This window comes from Chiloscyllium plagiosum, chromosome 32 (assembly GCF_004010195.1).
Source record: "Chiloscyllium plagiosum isolate BGI_BamShark_2017 chromosome 32, ASM401019v2, whole genome shotgun sequence".
Classification (NCBI taxonomy): Eukaryota; Metazoa; Chordata; class Chondrichthyes; order Orectolobiformes; family Hemiscylliidae; genus Chiloscyllium; species Chiloscyllium plagiosum.
In genome coordinates, this window is record NC_057741.1 from 7,047,567 (window position 1) to 7,065,604 (window position 18,038).

General features: G+C 41.9%; 1 protein-coding gene across 2 annotated transcripts in view; it reads right to left on the minus strand.

Annotated features, from left to right (window-relative positions):
* Window positions 1–14,179, minus strand: part of LOC122539342 (NEDD4 family-interacting protein 1-like) — a 158,377-nt gene extending 144,198 nt beyond the window's left edge. For both annotated transcript variants that reach the window (XM_043674082.1, XM_043674083.1), the window contains exons 1-2: window positions 13,982–14,179; window positions 13,634–13,721 (exon numbers count right to left, since the gene is read on the minus strand). In XM_043674082.1, the coding sequence (XP_043530017.1) occupies window positions 13,634–13,721; window positions 13,982–14,020 (127 nt within the window). In that variant the 5' untranslated portion in view covers window positions 14,021–14,179. The remainder of the gene's footprint in view (window positions 1–13,633; window positions 13,722–13,981) is intronic.
* Window positions 14,180–18,038: the final 3,859 nt, after the last annotated feature.

The window sequence follows — 18,038 nt, forward strand, 5'->3', positions numbered from 1 at the left end:
AAAGCCCTTCATCAGGAATACAGGCAGAGTGCCTGCATGGTGGAGAGATAAATGAGAGGAGGGTGGGGGTGGTAGCAAATAGCACACCCCCATTCACCTATTGTACTCTATGCTACTTTCTGCCCACCCCCACTCTCCTCTCACTTATCTCTCCACCCTTCAGGCTCTCTGTCTGTATTCCTGATGAAGGGCTTTTGCCCCGAAATGTCGATTTTACTGCTCCTCGGATGCTGCCTGAACTGCTGTGCTCTTCCAGCATCACTAATCCAGAATGCAATTTAGTTTAGTTGTCTCTGCATTGACTAGTGAGTAATTGTAATGTTTCTATTGAGCTTTTTTGCTCAGTCAGTAAGCACTGCATTATTTCTCATTTCCAGCAGACCATTAATGGAACATTGCAAGAAAATGGCTATAAAAAGGCTTTTGTCTTTGTGGATGAGACATCCAGATATATTTGGAATTTCTGACAGAACAGATTGTTTTTCCTGAATCAGGAACCAAGTCAGTAAGGATATGGCAGAGGTGCTGATAAGGTCCATGTTAATTACTAGATGACTGATCAATGGCAAAAGAGATGCAATGACCTGGTAAGTCCAGTACAGGTGAGAAATGAGTTTTCTTCTGACACATTCAATCTTAGTAACTCAGTAAACGTAATTGAACCAGTATTGTGTCCTGTGCTCACCAGGGACACCTCTTCAGACAATAACAGCCCACTTCCTTCATCCTATCCCCTCACAGATTTTAAACCAGATCCCTCCTAACCCTTCTCCCCAAGGTGGACAAACTCTCCTCACCCAATGTTGCCAACTTACCTGGGTTGATGATGTATTGAGGACTTTTCCTTGGGACTGGATGCCGTTTCAGCAGTGTCCAGTATGGAGTGCAGGCGCGGCAATGACCACTGGAGTAACTGATCAGTCTGTCAGACAATCAGATTGGCCAACACAACTCCAGAGGGCAGGATTTCTCTCAAGGAGGGGCAGAAGTCCCACTCAGCACTAATTTAGCCGACATTCCATGGAATAAGGATGGGTTGAACCACCCACGTCCTCCTACCCCCAGACCTTCCTCAAACCTGCACAAGATTTAAGTGCTCCTTCCACAGAAGTCTTAACCTGACTACATTTAACACAGTGCTGTCCCAGGTGCACTGAAAAGCCATGACCTACTTCTGGGTAAAGGCCTGGATGTGTGTGAGGCCCATTGGATGAGCAACCCCCACCCCCCCCCCCACCACACCCTGCTTCACTGCTCCTGGCTAGCAAACCTTTGTTTGTTGGCTCATTAATGTTTTATCGGTTGTACTGGATCCATAGAGGAAGGAGTAAGCAAACCGTCATTTCCAGGTCACAGTCCCACCCACAGCCGTGAAGTGCCTGGTGTTATACCAATGTTCAGAAATGCTCTTCGAGCCAAACAGCACATGACAGAACTTGCTCATAAATGGAATGAGAAACCTTTTATCAATGTTTTGCCAATTTGTTTGCGCAGGCTCTGTTTCGGCCAAGATTCCATTCTAAAGAATATGCCAGTACTTTATTTTACCTTTATTCAATCATTGGCATTAGCAGTTCTGGCAGGGCCTGTAATTATTGACCACCCAAATGTCTTTGAGAATGTGGTTATGAACCTACTTAATGAACTGTAGCAGTCATCCTGATATGGATATACTCTCATGTCCTAAATTTCTCCCCTCATCTCAGTCCTAACTGGTCTATCCTATACCCTTAGATTGAGAGCCCGAGTTCTGGACTCCCCAGTCATCAGCACCATCATTCCTGTGTTTAGCCTGTCTAGTCCTTTTGGAACTCGATAGGTTTCTGTGAGGTCACCCCTCCCCCATTCTTATAAACCCCAGAGAACATTGTCTTCATCAATCCAATCTCTCTTCGTACATCAATCTGCCATCCTTCCTCAGAATAGGAGACCAAATCTGCACACATTACTCAGGGTGTGGTCTCGCCAAAGCCGATATAATTGCAGCAAGACATCCTTACTCCTGGACTCAAATTCCCTTGCTATGAAGGCTAACATACCATTTTGCTTTCTTCATCATCTGCCTGCTTACTTTCAGCAACTAATGTACAAGGAAAACCAATTTTGAATGCATCACCCCTTTTCCCAACCTATCACCATTTAGACAATAATCTGTCTTCTGTTTTTGCTTCCAGAGTGAATAACTTCACATTTATCCACAGTAAACCTTATCTGCCATGCTTGTGCCTACTCACTCAACTTATCCCAAATGACTCTGAATTATCTCTCTGTCCTCCTAACAGCTCACCCTTCCCCCCCACCCCCCCCAAGCTTTGTGTCATTTGGAAACTTGGTGAGCGTTGGCTCTTTCAAAAACCAAGTAACCAGCAAACATTTCAGGCGGGAAGGTGGGAGAAATGGAGAAGCATGTCATAGAATCATAGAAATGTACAGCAGGGAATCAGAGCCTTCAGTCTCCAGGGATGCTGGGGGAGTAGCAGGTCAAGTGGACAAAGATCATCAGGTGTCACATAAAGTAGGAAAGTCTATCAAATCCCATAGATTATGAATTAATTTCACCCTTAGACTTTAAATTTCATATTTTATACTCTTTCAAAAGTTAATTAATTTTGGATATTTCTCAACAGGAAACCTGTTTAAAAATCTGATGAATATCAATGTTACAAAATGAAATTTATGATCTTTAGTATAATTGACCACTTCTTAAATATCGCTTTTCAAAACTCTTGCTGATTGAAATTATGATACTTCCCAAAAATGTTAAATTTTTAATGTTGTAAAATGAATTATATCTATTAAAAATGTAATAGTGCAATGTCTGTTTGGTGTGATTTTTCATGGCTTTTTACAGCAAAGTCTATTTCCCAGGGCTTGTGATCAAATGACTAAAAAGCACATGCATAACTCCCTGTCTTTATCACTCACTTAAGCCTGTATTGGACCTCACTGCAACCCATACAGGAAGAGAATCCTTTCACAAAGTAGCCATAATTCTGACCACCAGGATTGTGGGAAATTCATACAGAGATTTATGAATCCATAAAATCCAAACTTTTAAGTTGCAGTAGATGGGCTTAATCATGAAAACAGTTATGATGCTAATTGGAAAATTTAGACATGGAAGATTTTCAAGTACTTTACTATGGTCTGTGCATAGTTTTATGAAGTTGCCACACTGATAAGATAGGTGGAGAAAATTACTTCCACTGGGTGTGAAGTCTAGAACTAGGCAACATCATACAAAAATTAGAACAAGAATTATCAGAAGAGAAGTAAAGAAACGTTTGCACTTCTTGGGTGGAAGCGTCCATTGACTGAACAGATGCCAAAAGATCCATGGTGCCTCTTCTAAGGATGGCCTCCCTCTGTTAATCAGGCAGTTCCATGGACACCAGTGGGGCTTCCTTGAGAATGAGGGCAATAAGAAGCTCTTGCCCTCAGTAGTATCAAGGGCATGTTGTGGCTGCTGCTGCTGGAGGAGAAAGCCTAGAGTCACAGCATACAGGAGTAGTTAGTGATGGGACTTTTAAAAAAATCATTCACAGGATGAGGGCGTTACTGATTAGGCCATTCCAGAGGGCAGTGATCAACTATATTGGTGTGGGTTCAGAGTGACATGTAGTCCAGACCAGATAAAAATTGCATATTCCTTGCAAATGGTTTTTCCTAACAATCAACAATGGATTCATGGTCATCATAAGACTCTTAACTTCAGAGTTTTATTGAATTCAAATTCCACTATTTGCCATGGTGAGATTCAAACCCAGGTCCCCAGAACGTTACCTGGATTAACATCCAGGCAATAATACCACTAAGCCATCTTAGAGTTTAGATTGGGGAGGAGAGTGTGGGCATAGAAGGATGAGAATGGGGTTGGGAGGGCTTTAAACAAGAGAAGGGGAATGGCTTTCAGCAGGCACCTTCTTCCAGATGTCTATGCTGTCCATCATGCCTTTGTTTGAGGGCCTCTACCCCCATCAAAAGAGACAAGAATTCGATTTGCTTCCAGAATGCTCATGCCCATAGGTCCAGCTGCTGCTGGGCTAACCTTTAAGTGGTTCTTCATTGTCAGCAAGGTGGGGAGATTGATCATGGTCTTTCCTTCCCAGACAATGGAGGTTAGCATCAGGTGCACCACACTCCATCTTTTTCAACAACCTTCAACCCTATCACCACCAACAACACAAGACTCCCCCTAAAGGAATTGGAATTGTCTTCCACAAACCACAAATGTTGTGAAATACTTGTTGTATTTAAATCTGAGGTGGGCAATATTTTATAATTGAAAGTATTCTGGATATGGCACCAAAACAGACACATAAAGTTAGGTTACTGGTCACTTGTTGTTCCATTTTTGGAGGGAGAAGATTGAGGATGTGAATAGTGTACTCCTGTTCCATGACAGCAATTTGCAAAAGCCAAGTATTTGGAGAAATTAGACACGACACATTGGCTGGTTTACTGCCGTCTATCTCTGATAAAAGTGTCTTTGTGTGTACGTTGTGGCAGCCATTAAAGATCTCACCTGTAACACGAGAGACAGGATTTTGCTGACCTTGAGTTGCACACACAGAAGCCAGGAAATCTGGCCTTACCCACTGCTGATGTTTCCTGGTGGTGGGACTATGCAGAACAGCTGCTTGCCTAATGGAGGGCACACAGCCTATTCTAACATTGAACAGCTCTGCTGGAACACATTCTTTGCAGCATTCAATCAGCCACCATGCGGCAACCTGGAGGAGGTGGAGGAGGTGGTGGGAATGGTTTGCAGAGGCCCCATGTCCAAAACAGGGCCTGCAGGAAGAACTTGTGGTGGGTCTTTCGCAGATGCCTGTCTGCCTGCTTAGCCTTTCTGAATAGTACTTTTATTTCAAAACAATATTTTATTCATAAGAATCATCTATAAATACATGTAAAAGTTTGAACCCAGTTCAGTGCAGTCCTTGCACAGAGATAAAATACAAATAAAACATTGGAATTTTGACATTTCTCAGAGCTTTTCCAGAGACACAGGAAACTACCCATATTCATTCTGAGGCATCAAGAAGACTTGAGACCTGAATGGATCCTCATTATACTTTGGCAGAAAGATGTCAGATAGTGGTCTTTCCCCATTGCGCTTGGCACCTTGTCCCAGGCTTTAATACATCCCTCAGCACATAGTCCTGGACCTTGGAATGTGCCAGTCTGCACCAGTTGGTCAATGCTGAAAATGTGTTGCTGGAAAAGCGCAGCAGGTCAGGCAGCATCCAGGGAACAGGAGAATCGACGTTTCGGGCATAAGTCAATGTCAACTCTTTGCACTGAAAGACCAACAGGTTTCAGGAAGACCAAAGAGCATCTTGCACCTAGTTCATAGTCTACCAGGCACAGTCAATGTTTGTCTCAGTGTGCATCCCAGGGTACAGACCGTACAGCACAGCACCCTGAGTCATGGAGCTGCTCAGGCTAAACCTTGATAAAACCTTCTCTGAATTCTTTTTCATTTCAAAAATGCACTTCATTCATAAAATCATGTATAAGTACATCCAAATGTTCTAAACCAGTTCTGTACAGCCTTTCCAGAAACAAAAGGGAATTTTGATATTTCTCAGAGCTACTGCCAAAACAAAAATGGCATTTTCTGCAAACCCTTGCTGGAGGTTAATCTTAAGTTTACCTCAAAGGGCACCTCTATGTTGATAAGCCAGGTCAATCTGTCCGGCCTCAGTGGTGATCTCCCCTCTTTTCTGCCCAGACTCTGGAGTTGCCAGCCCTTTGATTGAGCAGGTCGGATCAGGAGCACAGCCACATGACTGTTCTGGGAGGCTGCCTCTGGGATAATCATGGAGCTAGCCCCACTGCTTCCACATGCAGGCTCGGGTCCAGATCAGGGTGCCGAAGCTCGTGTTAACATCCTGCCCCAAGCAACAGTTATTTTCTGTGTGAAGCCAGCACAAAATAAGTACAATCTCCTGAATTTATAACTCACGGACACGCCCATTCACACCACCATGAAGAAACTGTGACAGTTTCACTGCTTCTTCCTGTGAGAAGTTGCTTTCTGCCAGCTTTTGTTCAGCACGAATGATTGCAAATGTTGCATGAAACTACCCTTCATGCTCTATTTTCAGAAGATAGCAGAACAATGCCATTTTGATAAAGATAATTTGGCAGTCCCCAGATTTACAGCAGGCTGTGTTATAAATATCAAAAGAAATTAAATAACAGTTAAGTTTTGTCGAGAACTTCTCTCCTCAGGGAGTTCTAAGACAGAACTGATAGTACGCTCACATATTGTCAAAAGGAGTTCTACTTCTATATAAATGACTGGGCTAATCCCTGTAGAACCACACTGTATTAACTTACAGTGGAGAGCAGGTGGATAGTGACCAGAGTAGCTTGCCACCTGCTCATTCTTGCCACAGAAGGTTTGAGTCATTTAGAAGTATGGGGTTATTTACAAAGTTGTTGGCAGACTCAGCTACCTTTGTCATTTCTAATGCTTAACTCGTAATTTAGTGCTTGAATGGCTTTTCTACATAAACCTGGGAGAATGCCAGTTTCAAAGCATGCCCTTCCTTCACAGAGTGTGCATTATTACAGTCTTCACTATTCATTCATCTCATTGGGCAGGACCCATAACATGAGTGCACTGCTCCTATTTCTGTCCTCCAGGTTTATGTTTTCTGGATCTTGCACTCTGCTTTCTATATGCGACATTGTCTATTTAATATTTGATTATGATTCATGGATTCGTATCCACAGAGTGCTCAAGTCAATCTTGTTTTGCCTCAAAGCTACCAGTCCCATGAAATAATCATTGAATATGGTTGTTACAAAAAAATAGATCTGTTAGCAGATTATGATCTGAGGCACAATTTATGCCGGAGTGGAGGGGATTCCATGAAAACGCTGGAAGTCTCCACAAGTCCCACACCCACACACATCATTCCCGACTTTCACAGGGGCAGGTCCTTGGATGTTACAAGATTCATGCACATGTGACGTCTGGAGACAGTGGATCAGATAACTGGGCAGTTGCTTCTATTTATGTGGGATTTTGGTATCACCACTGTCTGGAACCTGTGAGGTGTCAAGCAGATCGGGTCAAGATTGACCTGATTGATTTAGTTTGGATAACCAGGATGGACATGTGAGATATCCTCGTGGACACCTTAGTGCAGTGAGATGTAAGATACACTTTGGATTGTGAAAAGTAAACTCTTTGGAACTGTCAAAGCTGTCAGAGATATCAAAGAACCTAGAAAATAATTGTCTATCTTTATTTGGGATTAGTTTAAGGAATTGGGACATCATCAAGTTTGTCAAAGGCAAGCTGAGGGGACATAAGGGGACTTGACCTCAAACTTTGTGTCCTTTCTCTCAGGGAGATAAGGTGGTTCCAGTAGGCCCCATTCAGGAGGAGAATCTAGCACAGCATGCCCAGAAACTGCTTCTTAGGACACTGCAGTCCCTCCCTGTCTCCACTGACTGTGATGCACGTTACAGTTGGAGAGGGTAAGCTTGCATCTGGGCAAAACTTTCATGAGACCTGGGCCCTCTCGGCATAAAGGCAATTGGGTATTACTGCCAACAAGGCTATATTGGGAATAGAATTCTGCCAGTAAGATACCATTAACCACAATAATCCCCAGCCCCCCAAGGAAAAGACTCCCTTCCACATCATAGATTATGTGCTTGCATACCTATATTTCCAAGTGAGAATCTGGCAGCGACAAAGTGTTTTCCATTGCTCCCTGTGGAGTGAGTTTGGGAACTAGAAAGTTTAAGTTTCCCTTGTGATGATGTAAACGTCACAACTTCAAAAATTTCATGGATTGAAACAGTCAGCAATACCTCTTTCTGGAATAAATTGTATCACGAGATGAAAGGGATAAGGAGACGCTGTTATAAAGGAATTAAAAGCAAGACGCTTATTCACCACCCCTGGGAAAGGGTTGAAGGAACATAAACAAGCTGTTTCTTGGGAGAGAGGGGATAATACTGCTCAATACCCTGCTGACTCATGACAAATGGACAATTAAGACTGTCTGTAGAAGGAAATGCCCTGAAGTAAAGGGGTTAATTGCAGGACAGGCTATGACAAATGGACTCCTAACCCTGAATGTAACAAGGAACAGGGGAGCTACATCTGAACAGAAGGCAAACTACAGACTCCAAAAATATAATCAATGTTGCAGATGAAAGAATATAATCAATCGTCAATAATGTCACACCACAAACTTGTAAGAGAGAAAATTCTATAAGAATTCAACATCAGAACAATTCAGGAGAATTTTGAAGAACAGCACTGCGCAAGGATTGAACCCTGGACACTTCCAGAGACAGATATTGTTGGTTGAATCATATCTTGAGTCCACCATTAATCAGGTAATAGCCAAGTTGAGTTGTGAGGCTTAACTTGCTCACCCAAGGGGTCTTAGTTGCTACATGTAATGAAGTTTAAATCATGGTTTCAGTATTTGATTGTCAATGAGATTTCTTAATAAGTAGCTGAATTAAAGGTAACTTATGAGGATTTACCCACAATGCCCGTGTGTGTCTCTTGGACCATTAACAGTTGTTTCCTGGCATGACAACGAGGGAATTAATTATTTGACAATGAAAGTCCTGCTGATGAAGTACAAATTGAAGCCAGGTGTGTGACAGTCCTGAACTAGTAGAGATATGGGGGTGAACTTTCTCACCCCTGAATCATTTGGGCAATAACCAAGTCAATTGGGAAAAATGGAGTAGGAAAAATGAAATTCTCAATGCTGAGAAAAAAGTTTGATTTCCTATCCAAGGTTTGATAGAATAAAACAGAATAAAAACCTTACTCACAAGTGTTGAGAGGCTTACATGCAACATGCACATATTTAAATCTCATTAGTACTCAATCTTGCCTCATTTCTAAATCATTTCCCATTCTTCCACACGATGGAGAGAAATTAGATGGAAACAGTTCCCTACATCCAAGTCAGTGCAGGTACTCAGTACCTCCATTTTGCCACTTGTTCACCCAGAAACATGAACAGCAATTTCCCATCATCTCAAAGTACACTCTATTGGCATCAACTGCCTGCATCCATCCCCACTCCCACTACCTCAATCCCCCATTGATAGAGGTGGGCATTGTGCACACATGACCCTCACCACATCATCATGGCACATCTCTGCACTTTGAAAGTAATTCTCCATTTCAAAGCTGCATTTTGAAATGCACCAATGCTGCTGTCAGGACTCTTAGCACAGAGATAGGTGCTTAACTCATCCTTTAGAGCAGGGTATATATCCAGGGCCTGCTTACTTAGTGCCCACTCACTTCATGCCTACTTTCATGTTCACATCTCAGTCTTGCCTTGCCTTTTAGCAAAGACATAACATCAGGCAGCTCGCCATGTTTGTCAGTAGTGACCAGTCAAGGGGGTGAATGTGTTGCTGTGCAGCATCATTCTACATCAATCTCACATCTGCAACATGTGATAGCAGCCTCACATGGCAAACACTTTGCATGTGCTACAGCCAAATGGCAACATGTCAAAGTCTAAGAGGAGCAAGACTTTGTCAATTCAAAGAGGACTGCTGTCAGTCCCAGCCACAGTCAGTTAATGGACAGTGGCTGATCTTTTTTCTTTTATACATAATATGAGAACATCACTGGCATTTAACTGCCCATCCCTAATTCACCAGAGCGCAATTAAGAGTCAACAATATTGCTGTGGGTCTGGGATTACATGTAGGCCAGACCAGGTAAGGATGGCAGCTTCCTTCCCTAAAGGACATTAGTGAACTAGATGGGTTTTCCAACAATTAGCAATAGGTACATGGATACCATTAGACTCTTAATTCCAGATTTTTATTGAATTCAAGTTCTCACCATCTGCCGTGGCTGGATTCAAACCCAGGTCCCCAGAACATTACCTGGGTCTCTGGATTAACTGTCCAGCAATAATATCATGAGGTCATTACCTCCTCATTTCAATCTTGGGGCTTGGATATGGTCAGTTGACTGCTTGGGCTGGCCAGGGTCAGAGGTTCTGTATTACTGCAATCCGGGAAGTCAACCTTCAGTTCAAATCCACACACAGTCTGAGGAATTACCAATAAGTCAATTTAGTAAATCCTTCCAATTTAGTCAGGCGTATATGCCACTGTCAATCTTGAGAGGCTGCTCACTGAAATGGAAGTTATCAGGGGCCATTACTACGATAAAGAAGTAGAGGAAGTCACTTGGAGGCAGTTTGCTGGATGTAGAGGGGACAATAATTGTGAAGGGGATGTCCTTCAACACATAAGGGTGGAAGACGATAGAGCAATGAATAACATAGGTTACTGCAGAAAGAGTTGTTATCATTGGATCCACCAAACAGGGGGACTATGCATTTCGATTGCTCTCATGGCTAAGCTGGAGCAGGGGGCTCAGGGAGTAATGTTAGGAGAAGAAGTGACATAGTTAGTGTAAAGCTTGGAAGCTCAGAACTGCTGGAGTTGACAGGGAAGAAAGGAATGTGAATGTTGGGGTCGCCTCTAAATTACGAATCTGTGACTTATTCTGTAAAGTATTAATCATGTTGCCTTCAATCCTTATCCAAATCTGAAATGTACAATGGAAATGGAAAATGGCTGTGACCACCTCAGGAGTGTGTGGAGTAAGTGGTTTGAGCACTGTCTGAGCACTGTGGGTGATGTGGCTCTTCAAGGGGCAATTATATTAATCAGGTACTTCCACAGTGCAGGTTGAAGATATCTGTAATCATTCCACCCTGTTTGTGGAACGTAAGCAGTGTCCAACTGTGTGTGATACAATTCCTGATCACAAGCCACCCTGACCATATTACAGATCGATCATAGGTCATCCCTGTGAAGCAGCATGTAGTCACAGGTGATCTTCAAAGTGTTACCTGGTGATAATAATTCACAAAAACAACCCAAGATCTCATAACCCGCTCAAGGGTCTGGGGTTAATATCCTTTCACCTTAGGCTGTAAGCACTTGACAATATGCTCTTATATGCAATGCTGCCTTTCTTACACAATGTCAGGGTATGAGGCAAAGTGTCAGGAATCTCTGCACACCAATAATCTCCTATTGTAGTTACATGGGATGACTTGTGCTGCATACATTAGAATACAATCCATTTATTTATCAAAGGTCCATGTAAAGGAAAGCATGGCCCTCTCTTTCAAAGATTTTTTTAAATTCATGGGATCTGAACATCACTGGCTGAGGAGAAAGTGAGGTCTGCAGATGCTGGAGATCAGAGCTGAAAATGTGTTGCTGGAAAAGCACAGCAGGTCAAGCAGCATCCAGGGAACAGGAGAATCGACATTTCGGGCATAAGCCCTTCTTCAGGAATCAGGCTGAGTCAACATTTATTGCCCATTCTTAGCAGCCCTTCAGAAGGTGGGGATGCAGTGCCTTCTTGATCTGCTACAATCAATTTGCAGTTAGTAGACCCACAATATCGTTAGGAGAAGATTTCAGCATTTTATCCAGCATAATTGAAGGACCGGTGATACATTTCCAAGCGAGCTTTGTAGTGGTTTGGAGGAGAACTTGCCAGTGGTAGTGCTCCCAATAAGCATAAACTCCAGCTGATATTGTGTCCACTACAAACAGCTCCACCTCTTTAAAATGAAACGATATCCACCATCCTTTAGCACATCTTCAGCTGAAACCCTCATTTTTTTTTTGTCACCCATCTGTTCCAATTCTCACCTGGCTGGTCTTCCATAATCCATCCTTCATAAAATAAAGCTGATCCAAAACTCTACCATCCATAGTGACTCACTTCATGAAGTCCTACTCACCCATCAGTGCTGAGCTCACTGAAGAATATTGGTTAGTGCTCTGTCCACATCTTGATTTCAAAATTGATCTGCTTCTTTTCAACTCTCCCCATGGCATTCCTCTCTCCTATCTCTGTGAACTCTTCTAGTCTGCCAAAAACGCTCTCTTCCACTAACTCTGATCTGTACATACCCCTTGCTCCATGCCCCACCACTGGTGATCAAACTGACATTGGTTTTGATCAAAGATGCGTCTCTCCGTCTCTCTTTCTCTTCTAAGGTGCTGTTTTAACTAAGTTTCAACTTGTCTTAATATCTTCTTTTGTCATCAAAATCAATTTTGTCCAATTATGCTTATGTGAGGTGCTTGGACCATTTAACTAGCTGAAATGCATTATGAAAATGTAAGTCATTGTTGGGATGTCATTTTGTACAATTTTGAAAAATAAACTACTCTTCTCTTTGTCTGTGACAGATTAAGAACTCAATCTAGGGGGAAATTGCATGAGTAGATCCATGTACTGGAGCATTCAATGGATGTACTTCTGTATTTTAGTTTTTGTCTTCTTTGCTTATTTATCTGCCATTCCACCTTATTTCTTAGTTTTCACCTTCTCTATCTTCTATGGGAAATTGTGACAATGATAACTTTGTCATGGATAATGGTGTAAAACGGATGAAATTGCCCTTGATTTTTGTACCTCATTGAATTCAGTTAGGAGAGTTATTTAACAGAGCCAATATTACAGTTTACACAGTTGCCCCAACTAAAACAAACACTGATTGAGTCTCCCTTTCACTGATCCTCCTCATATTCATCTGGGTCTAAGCTTCTTTCCATCTCCATTCTGTTTGTCTGTCTCGTTTCTTCTCTGTCTATTGAGTGCAAAATGTATTTGTGTTTAAACTGTATTCACTGATGTTTTGACAAGAAATATAACTTTAAGATGTTACTGAACATTGCAACGAGTGGGAGATGTTTTAACACGAAAAGAGGTACATGATAATGATCAGAAGTATTCTCTACGAACTTAGCACATCAACTGAGTGTTAATTCAACCATCACTTGTTGTAACCTTTTCACAGCAACCAGATATTCCATATCAACTGGAAATGTCATTCTATATAAAACATCAACAGCAATACAGTGGAAAATTGGTCATGATAATGGCTGTGCGCATCTGACCTTTTTTAAAGCAATTCTGAAAATGACATTCATTCACTTCAGTTAATTTCTGAATGCCTTTCATCTATGCTCATCCCTCTGCCACTTCTGTCATTTCAAATGCATCTGGATGGGTATAGAGGGATACGGACCAAATGCTGGCAAACTGGACTAGATTAATTTAGGATGGCTGGTCAGCAGATAAGTTGGACTGAAGAGTCTGCTTCCATGCTGTACATCTCTATGACATCGAAGTCTTTGTGTCCATAACTTTCTTTGAACAGCAGGCTACATTCTATGCATGCATTTGAACAAAGACTTTAGTAGGAGTGCAGAAATAATAATAAAGGAAATTGAAAGGTGACTTCATAGCTGCCAATATTTCATGCTGTATTGGGTGCCATTTACTAAACATAAACCTTTGAGTGAAGAGCTTCATGCAGAACATATCTGAACTGTGTTATCACCTATTTAAATTCCTTGCAATTCTCTATATCTGTCAATGGAATTAGTTTAAGAATTTATTGTGCTGCACCACAGCTAACACAGGATACACACAAGTGAATGTTCTATATGTACAGAGCAATTTATAACTGGACATTTTGTTTCCAACGTCTAGTTGTGCACACATTTCAATTTGTCAAAAAGGTAAGATAATCAATATCTGTGAGAAATCAATTAAAGGTGAACTCACTGAAAAACGTCACCAGAAAAATCCCGTCATTTCCAAGACTGAGCTGGTTGCCTTCATCATAGCCATCTCCTAATGTGAATTCATCATCCTATTTTCATCAAAAAGACAAGCGTATTATAGTGTGAGTTGCTTCTTTCAAGATACCGTTTTGCATTCATAATCGGCCTACCTATCAGTTAGTTTACTGCACAGTGTTACCATGTGAACGAATACTCTAAGGCTGCTTCTCTCCCTCCTACATGCTTTTTATTCTGCAATTAAGAATTGTCCTGACATGAGGATTCCACTGTGAGCTAGCAGATAAATACAACTGAATTGTGACACAGCTTGTTCAAATAAAACACTCACATATTCGCAGAAGATAATTGGCTTTCCATTAAACTCCATCACCTAGAAGTCACCTTGTCAAGTTTCACATCATCTTTCTTCACAAGAGAAGAACAGCCATATTGGGACAAACTAAGCTACATTACAATAGGGGGTGGAAAGCAGAAAGACCAATAAAAATGGACCCCACCCCCAAAATCATTAGCTAAGTCTCACAGCCTTTATTTCTAACCTCAAGAAAAAAAACCTGTCATTAATCTACCCTGCAAGGCACATCTGTTCACCGTTAAGAATACACCGTCACTTAAAAGAGCAAGTTATTTCAGGCACAGTAAAGTAAAAAGCATACACACTCCTTGCAGTTGGATTCAATCCATGTCTGTCGTGTTGAAGCTTTCTAACATGTTGCACTGTTATTTGATCCTGAGACATCACGTGAAGCTGACTTGGTTACAGTTGCTGAATTCTTGGCATCCTTATTTTATACCAGCCCAATTTGACAGAGAAAGGATGTTGATGGCAAAACAGGAGAGAATTAAATCGCTTAAACATGAAGAGAATACGTGGCTACCCATTTATATCTATAACTCATTTTCTATAATGTGTTCTATATTTCAAATGCTTACGTAGCTCAGAAGCTCATATAGTGCATTCAGAGTAGTATGAAAACTGATGGCTTGGAAATAACTTGCTGCTATGTAGGCAAAGCACCTTTTCACATTCATTTCAAGGCTTGAACTGGCTGGCTTTCACTAGGTAAGAATGATCTGCTGTATAATGGTGACTTGTTCAGATTAACTATGTAAAACTGATCATTGACCAATTTAAATGTGTACTGTACACATGGATTCTACAACTTCAATTTTACAATGAAATATTTTTAAAAATTGTCTTAGTTGGTGTTTGCAGCAACAGTGCAACTCAAAGAGCAGCCACATTGCCGTTTGTCAGGAACTGCCCTAACCTTTGTCGGCTTTGACACTCGACAAGCTTGTCTGGGAAGTCTGGATACTCCAGGGAGGAAAACAGCTTTGAATGGGATGCAGCTTATTTGGAAAATGGGACTTGTAGAACTGGCAAAATGATGCAGCCCTCACACAGTTCACTTTGATACCATTACAGGAAAAGGCATGAATGGTCACATTTGGGACAAAATATGTGTCAGCACTTTCCCATGCACGTCAGTATTCTTATAACTTTGGGCAAAAGAGGAATGAAGAAGTGAAGTACTTCTCTAAAAACCTCTTTCAACACTGGAGGCAGTCTCCTTGGTTGTAGTAAAAGCTGTCAGGAGAAGAACCAGATTCTGGATCAGTGGCGCTGGAAGAGCACAGCAATTCAGGCAGCATCTGAGGACAGGCAAAATCGACGTTTCGGGCAAAAGCCCTTCATCAGGAATAAAGGAGAAGAACCAGGTTACTTCTGATTACAACAGGATCTTGATCAGATGGGCCAATGGGCTGATGAGGGGCAGATGGAGTTTAATTTCGATAAATGCAAGGTGTTGCATTTTGGGAAAGCAACTCTTAGCAGGACTCATACACTTAATGGTAAGGCTATACAGGACATTGGTTAGGCCATTTTTGGAATATTGCATGCAATTTGGGTCTCCTTCCTATCAGAAAGATGTTGTGAAACTTGAAATGGTTCAGAAAAGATTTACAAGGATGTTGCCAGGGTTGGAGGATTTGAGCTATAGGGAGAGGTTGAACAGGCTGGGGCTGTTTTCCCTGGAGTGTCGGAGGCTGAGGGGTGACCTTAGAGAGGTTTATAAAATCATGAGGGGCATGGATAGGATAAATAGACAAAGTCTTTTCCCTGGGAGAAAGTGAGGACTGCAGATGCTGAAGATCAGAGCTTAAAAATGTGTTGCTGGAAAAGCGCAGCAGGTCAGGCAGCATCAAAGGAACAGGAGAAGTCTTTTCCCTGGGATGGGGGAATCTAGAACTAGAGGGTATAGGTTTAGGGTGAGAGGGGAAGGACATAAAAGAGATATAAGGGATAACTATTTCACTCAGATGGTGGTACCTATAAGGAATGAGCTGCCAGAGGAAGTGGTGGAGGCTAACACAATTGCAACATTTAAAAGGCATCTGGATGAGTAGATGAGTAGGAAGGGTTTGGAGGGATATGGGCCAGGTACTGGCAGGTGGGACTAGATTGGATTGGAATATCTGGTCGACATGGACGGGTTGGACCGAAGGGTCTGTTTCCGTGCTGTACATCTCTGTGACTCTATGACCCAAGATGGCTGTTGCAGTTATTCAGTTGATCTTCCATGTTTGACATTAAGGTTTCCATGTTGCTGCATAAAATGTAGAGTTTTCAGTGCTCTTTATGCAAAATTTTGCTGGCAGGTTGCTGAATGCATTTACTGTATCCAAAATGCATCATTATTCATCGTTAGTCTAGGCTCACTCGAATGGGAAATTCCAGTCCCATGGGATTGCGTTGCGGTTCATCTTCATGATGCTGGGCTTCCTCTTTCACCATTGACAGAGGGGCTTCCATATTATCAACACTGAAAAGGAGAATGAGAATGCAAATTTGTTTTCGATATAAAAGGAACAACAAAGTGAGAAGTGGCTGGCGAAACCAGCTGCAGTTTTTCTTGGGTAATGTGCAGGGAACAGAAACAGAGAGAAAGATGTCCAGAAAGCCTCCCTGGTATCTCCTGGAGCATGGCCTTATCTCTTTCCTGCTCATGATAGCCACCATTTCTGCTTTCATTGTGGGTGCAGTGCACTGATGGACTCAGTCTCACTGTTGGCAGCTTTCTGCCTGAAGTGGGGAGTAATCTTTTGCCTGCAAACAGGAAGGGATTGTGTGCAGCAGCCTTGAGCGTTTTTAAGGAGTATACTCAATACTGGAAAATAGATGGCAGGCATGTGTGAGATTGAATCTAAGGCATTAAGGTTGCAATCCTGTGAGCCTGGGGAGAACAGGAACTCAATTAAGGTGATGTGGTAACGATGGGAGAGTAAAAGCAAGTTGTGAAGAGGAGCCTTGCAAGTAATAAGGCTTTAGATGGTGAAGGTGTGAGCAGAGATTATGAGAGCTGTGTTGTTCCACTGACAATTCTAGTGTGGTTATTGATTTCAGTTTCTCATTACAGACAGTCCTAGGAGCCATGCTCCTGGTATTGATGTCCTCACTGATGTCTTCGCACATATGATGGAGTTATTTGCTAGATGGTCTTCTGTTCATGAAGTGGAGGACATTTCCCTCCCTTTGTCCACTGGTTGCACCAGGGTCATGAAGATAGCATGACCAAATTGTCCATCACAGCCATCTTGTTGTTCAGGACTCTGTTTCTTTCCTCAGCCAGAATCAAAATCCCCTATAACGGGTATGTATGGAGACAGAGATACCAAATATCCGGCCCTGAATAGGCATACAGCCAACAGATAGTATTCATGTTCCTAACTGCTCACTATTCACATGAACCATGATTAATTAGTAGGCTGTATGAATATCATCTGCTATCTGGGACAATGTCAACAACTGCTGCAGTGTGCCACTCAGTTCCTATTTTTGGGTGCTATTAAATTTCTAGGCCACGTATTATTAGATGTATACTCCTTGAAGTATTGCAATGAGCTGATGTTATGACGGGGACATTGAACCCCTCTGTTAACAAAAACCAAAAACCCAGAAAAGCTCGCCTTACCAAGTAATCTGTTAAAATGTGAGTGAATGACAGAGAACTCCAATTTCCACTATTTAAAGAAAAATAACAATTTTACTAACTCTAATTGTGATCAAACAAAACTATTAACAAACTAAACACTCCTTCCCTTAACTGAACACAATCCTGTTAACATGATGTTCCAATAATGCAATTATTAAACTTGAAATTAAGTTAATGTAAAGTCCCCACAGTCCCTGTCTTCTCCACTGTCTTCAATCTTCCATCTGCTAATCTCCCTGGGTCTTCTTTCTTTTTACTGCTTGCACAAGAAAAGGTACTCTTTGATAGAGAGAGTGGCTTTTTATTCCTTTGTGAGCAAAATGATAGGTAGGCAGTTAACTCTCCAGTTCTACAGCAGTTGTTCTGCTGATTGATGGCAGTTGCTCG